The sequence below is a fragment of the Myotis brandtii genome, unplaced genomic scaffold (assembly GCF_000412655.1).
Source record: "Myotis brandtii unplaced genomic scaffold, ASM41265v1 scaffold17, whole genome shotgun sequence".
NCBI lineage: Eukaryota > Metazoa > Chordata > Mammalia > Chiroptera > Vespertilionidae > Myotis > Myotis brandtii.
The window spans coordinates 9,505,334-9,511,530 of NW_005356259.1; the positions used below are offsets into that span (position 1 = coordinate 9,505,334).

At 45.1% G+C, this 6,197-nt stretch overlaps 1 protein-coding gene across 1 annotated transcript; it reads left to right on the forward strand.

The window, feature by feature from the left end:
• Position 1: 1 nt before the first annotated feature.
• HOXA13 (homeobox A13) lies at positions 2 to 1,277 on the forward strand (the record flags this gene model as incomplete). Its single annotated transcript, XM_005863004.1, has 2 exons — positions 2 to 320; positions 1,033 to 1,277. Coding segments are annotated over 2 exons (564 nt in total), but the record flags the coding sequence as incomplete, so codon positions are not given.
• Positions 1,278 to 6,197: the final 4,920 nt, after the last annotated feature.

Sequence of the window (6,197 nt, forward strand, 5' to 3'; positions counted from 1 at the left end):
GGCCGCCGCCGCCTTCGCGGACAAGTACATGGATACCGCCGGCCCGGCGGCCGAGGAGTTCAGCTCCCGCGCTAAGGAGTTCGCCTTCTACCACCAGGGTTACGCGCCCGGGCCTTACCACCACCACCAGCCCGTGCCTGGCTACCTGGATATGCCGGTGGTGCCTGGCCTCGGGGGGCCCGGCGAGTCTCGCCACGAACCCCTGGGTCTTCCCATGGAAAGCTACCAGCCCTGGGCGCTGCCCAACGGCTGGAACGGCCAAATGTACTGCCCCAAAGAGCAGGCGCAGCCTCCCCACCTCTGGAAGTCCACTCTGCCCGGTAAATGGCGCCCCTCCTTCTCAGCTCTGGTCCTCCGGCTGGGCTGCAGCTTCTCCTCCGCTTGCTCCCGGGCCACCCTGGGACCCCGTTGCTGTCTCTCCCTGACCTGCCCTTGCGGCGGCGCTGCACCCTGGGGAGCCCGACCCCGCTGACTGGCGCTGCGCGTACCGCCCTGGAGCCGGGCTGGCTCCTGGCTCTCCCTGGGTGAGGGAAGGGTGGAATAACTTATTGGGACCCAGGCTGGTTTCCTTCTCCCTTTGTGCCCCGCCCTCCCCAGCCCTTGACAGCGACTTAAAGCTGGGAAATTGACCTGGAAACGGTTTACTAAATTGTCCGTATTCCATTCTCTCAGAAAGGGCTTCATGGTAGAAGCATCAAGTGTTAGGGGTTGGGGAATACAGAGAGGAGCTAGGCGTCGAACTGCTGTCCCCTTAGCCCAGTGCTAAGGTGTGGGCCTGTAGGCCAGGCGATCAAGGGAACCCTGGTGCGCTGCTGGCCTGGCTGGGACGGTCATTGGAGTCCTGGGTAATTCCATTTCAGTGCAGAACTAATCACTCTCCCCACTGACCCTCCAGGTTTGGGCAAAAGGCTGGATTTTGCAGTGCGTGGCAAAGCGTAACCCCGCGCTGCAACGCGGAGAGCTCAGATCAAGCTGTCCCCTGTGTCCTGGCCCGCGTTCCCTGTGTAACTTGACTTCTCCCCTGTCTTTCAGACGTGGTCTCTCATCCCTCAGACGCCAGCTCCTACAGGCGGGGGAGGAAGAAGCGCGTCCCTTACACCAAGGTGCAATTAAAAGAACTCGAACGGGAATACGCTACAAACAAATTCATTACCAAGGACAAACGGAGGCGTATATCGGCCACCACGAATCTCTCCGAGCGGCAGGTTACAATCTGGTTCCAGAACAGGAGGGTCAAAGAGAAAAAAGTCATCAACAAACTGAAGACCACTAGTTAATGGATTAAAAGCGGAGAAGGAAGGCAACTTGAAGAGAACGCTTCGGAACTCATTGCTTTACCCAGATCATGATTATAATGCTTAATAATAATTGAAGAATGGGAAAGAGAAAGCGAGACACTGGCATTTCGCTTTCCTGAGGGGGGAATCTCTTTCTCCTTGGTGGAATCAACTATTTTAAAACTTTAAGCAATGGTAAAGACTGCCAGTTCTTCCGCCAACCCCACCAGACCATTAAATGACAAACTCTGGTGTCAAATGTCAACCCCCAAATATGCATTTTCAGATAAGTTACGCATTTACTGAAATCCTGTAAGTATTTATGTGACCGTTATATTTTAGGACGTTATGTTATACGGTAATAATCCGAAAACTGGTTACAAAAGCAAGAGGCTGTTGTAAACATCTGCTTGTCCTTCGCCATCGCCATCCCCTTTGCATGTTAAGTGACGGCTCAGGTAAATCTCAGTTGAAACCCTACCATTGTTGTATATTCTGCAGAACACGTCATGTATAGATTTAGAGGGGGAAAGAGAAGAAGGTACTGAAGTAATGATTGTGGACTATTTTCTATGAAGGGAGATAGGGAGAGAAAGCTCCTCCAAGGATCGTTTGTCTTGGTAGTCATACAACCAGCTGAGTCTTTGAGGCTGTAAGGGAACCCCAAGTTTGGAATGTCCTTCTGATAATAATCTTTATTTGCTTATAACAAGCATATTTTGTAGCATTTGGAGTATGTTTTCTGCCCTGATATAATTTACTTTCCAAAGGATTTGATCTCATTTTTTTTTAAATATTCAAAACATCAGACAATTCACAGAATTCACTTTATGTCAGATCTCGAGATCTAAGAGGTGCCACCCCAACATGGTGGACTTTGTTTTAAATATAATTAATTTTCTTTTTCATTTAAATTGCTGTTTCCCAATATTTATTAAATATATTGCGGAAGAAATGATTTTTCTTTTTTGGAAAACGTGGAATGAAAATCCATTACCCTGAAACATTTAGATGTTTACATTCTATATTGTGATCTGTTAAGGGATTCATATTTTTCCTTGCTTATTGTGTTATGAGACCGCATTAGAAAGCTTAGGAATTCATCTTCACAGCACACTTTTAATCAAGCAGTTATTTCAGTCAGCACAGTCATTTGTTCATATTCACTATAAAATGCTATCTTGTAAATAAAGACATTCAGCACACTGTGAAAATGTATTTGTGCACCTGCTTTCCAAATATTTCAACTAAAAATAATAATTAAAAAAAACCTTAGACCTGTAGATAGTGCTATAGTGGTGTTAATTATGTTAATAAAGTAGTCACTGCCATTAAAATCTGAAGGAAATACTCATTATTTTCCCATGCTAAACGTGCGCTGCACAGAAAGAAAAGGAGCAGGTTTGTCCTACACAAACCAAGGACCATTCTTTTCTATTTAGCTTCCCCCCCCCCTACAAATTTTTTAAGCAAAGGGAGAAATCCCTCATAACTAAAATCCTAAAATTTTAGAAAAGTGCTTCAAAAAAGGTTAAAATGCCATGGATTCTGAAAAGGAGAAAGAAGAAAGGAGGAAGAGATAGTATAAATTCTCAGGCTCCCTGCAGAAAATGAAAACCAGTTGTTTAGTATCAGCGATACCAAGCTGTCGTATTTTAAAATCTGCTGTTGGGTCTGCATGAGTCTGAGAGGGCAGGTTTTGATATTTGTTGAAATGACAGGACTAGGAAAGGCCTTAAACCTTGACCTTGACGAAAAAAGACAATTTGTGACCTTGACTTTTGACAGCTCATGAATTGGCCTCGGCTGGATTAGTAGATCAAGGGCGCCACCTCGCGTTGACAAGCTTCCTTGTAATTCTTCAGCTTCAAGGGAATCAAAAGGTCTTACCTTCTTGACTCCTTAGAGATTTAGTGCTCATTTCTTTTGCTCCAGATGGAGCAAATTTGAATATATGTAAGTTATACATGTGTCTGTACATATGTGAATATAGATCATATATGTGTATACATATATGCTGACCAGTGCTTGTGTGTGCTTGTATATATATATATTTGTAGAATCTGTACAGATATAGTGTCATTAATTACTGATGACCTGAGATGTTGTAATTTAAGGTAATTTCTAGAGTTGAGGTGCAAAATGTACTTTACATGATGAAGTTTGCTCCTTTTCTTTAATGGCTAAGTTCAAGTTGTCTTCATAGTGACTTGCTCTGTGTCAGACTTCTGCAGATCTCCTTTAAAGCTGTACATTTTTGTTACAATCTAAGAGGTGTTCTTAAATAACCATTATTTCCCGGGCCTCACCCTCCAAGGTGGTCTACCATCCTAATTACAGCTATAGGGGAGACTATACGGCAAATAAAAAGGTTCAGATGCCTCACTAACTCTAGAGTTCTAGAGTTACATTTCAGAGATTCAAAGAAACCCACCTCTTAAGAGGTCAGTATGGAGAGCTTAAAGATTTCATGTCTACAAAATGACCATAATACAGATGCAGAAGGAGAGTTATCCTGGATAGCTCAGAGCTGAGTGCTGCTCCTGGGAGGTGGGCAATCTTATATTGATGTTTGCAGAGCTGCCATTTGATTTGTGGAAGAAATATATACATTTAATATGAACAACCACCATCAAAACTATAATAATAATAAGTACTATATTTACTACTTCTGACCCCCAACAACACATCAGGGCTGTGGTTAGAGTAATAAATAATACATATGTATGTTTATATATTTACTATACACAGAGGGTAACGTGTTTTTGTGGAATCCATGCTATGCACATATGTACTGCAATGTTAGTGGAACCAGGAGCCTTCTGATGCAGAATTTTGAGTTGAGGTTAATTTTATTTTTATGTTAGAGGAAAGCCATTGTGACCAGAAGAACTATATTCATCATTTTATGGAAAATAATATTGGTTGGTTTCAAACCTGATGGAAACCTCTCCAACCGGAAGACGTACAGCTTGTTTATAGATGGAGAATTAGAGAATCTCTAAAGTTGTCCTCAAAAACAGCGTGGTCTTAAAACATACATACGGAAAGGCCTTGTGAAGTGCAATCAAATTTTGCTGCCCTGGGGACTCTACTTGTGGAAACAAATGAAAACGATGCTTCGGATCCACCTCCCCAAGTTTTGTGCCACAGTACTCCATTTCTGAATGAGCTGCTGTCATTCCAGAGTCACAACTTTCGCCCCAAATGTTTAAAGTGGCGGGAAATCCCCCTCAAAACTGGATCAAACTGTGTGTTTACGAATAGCTCCAAAGGGGACTCTCCTGTTGACGGGGATATTTTTCTTTAGATGTAAGAAATACTAGGAGCCTCAGGCCTAGGAAGGAGGCCAACAGCAGCTCTGCAGCGGGATACCGCCCCTTTCCCAGCCATCGCCACTGCAGGAACTCTGGGTAAAGTAGTCGTTTTTTTCCCCTCTCTCTCTCTCTTTCTGCAGTTTTTGAAACTAATGACAGAAGATATTTCAGAGTTGTTGTTTTTTATTACCCTCTCTTCATTCTAAAATGGTTGTTGATAATGTTGATCTTACCTAACTCCCCTCTTGTTTAAAATTCTCCTGGATCTACCAGACAACCTGAAGTAAGCCTGGATTATGATGGCTCCCTAATGCCCCCAAATCAATTAGTCTAAACCTTTAGGGAGAGAAAAAAAAAAAAGCCATTCAGGGGGATGCCACCATATAGGGAGAATAACGCCAGCCCCTGGGATAGTGCTGTTGAAGCTGACTTGAGTATGCTTCTTTAAAGGGAAACTCTCCGCATAAGACTGTAAATATGCAAACGCCTGGACACCGTTTTCATTTATGAAGCCAGCAAAGATTTTAAATCCTGTAATGGCCTGTCATGTTGCCATTAAAAAAATTGTACATATGGAATTCAGGGGGTAAAAAACTCCTACTTTTCCCATCTGCTCTTAATGCTGTCAAATTTATTAAGGTGTTTTAAGTGGATGATTGTAAAATGTCACTTTTCATTTCACTACTATTAATGCCTGACGCAGAGCTGAAGCCATGCATTTAAATTGTGTGGGTTGTTTTTTGTTTGTTTTGTTTTTTGAGAGAAAAAATTTTAAGAAAGAATTTTTAAGAAATTTTTAACCTAGTTGAAATGTTTTCTTAAAAATTACGGGGCAGTGCAATCCCGCTGAGGGTGATAGTGCGGTGTGCGGGCAGGGACAGCGATTTCACCGTGTAATCTGCACCGCTTACACCCTGCTGAGTGTGTTTGGGGAAGATGCGGCCTCTCCCGTCCTCTCTGCGGATTCTTGAGACGCGAGGCTGGAGGCTCAGAACGGAGACGGAGGCTGCCCCGGGACTGCTCAGCTGCAGCCTCGGTGGGCTAAGGGGCGCCCCTTCGGATGTGCGGGCCTCTGTGGAGGAGACGGCGGGGGCTCGCTGATCTACGCGCGTTCCTTTAAAGCTGATCGAATGCGTGTCAGCAGCCCGAGACCCGAAGAATCAGAGAAAGGCGCAGCGAGTTGCTCCCATGCCATTTTCTATGTGCGAAAAGGTAGCGCCATCCGAGAGGCCTGCGGCGCTTTCTGCCTCGGGCGTGGGACAGGCACCCCATCATACGTTTTCATCAGCGGGGCCGCCGGTGAATAACAGGCGACTTCGTTCTTTATGAAAATACCCACTTTTCTGGTCGGGCTGCTTCTGTCCTCGCGCATCTGCCCACCGCCCACGAAGGCCGGGGCGCTGTTTGCTATTTTTAATTGGATTTTCAAGGGAAGAAAACAGACGCCGGCCCAGAAAAATGTCTCGGTCAACGCAGGCAAGGCCTGGCCACAGCCGATTTCATTTCTGCACGGCCCCGTCGCCGCCGAAGAGCGGGGTCCATCAGGCACAACTGTGACCAGGGCGCCTCTGAGGCGGTCAAGCCTTGCGCGCGGCTGTGCGGC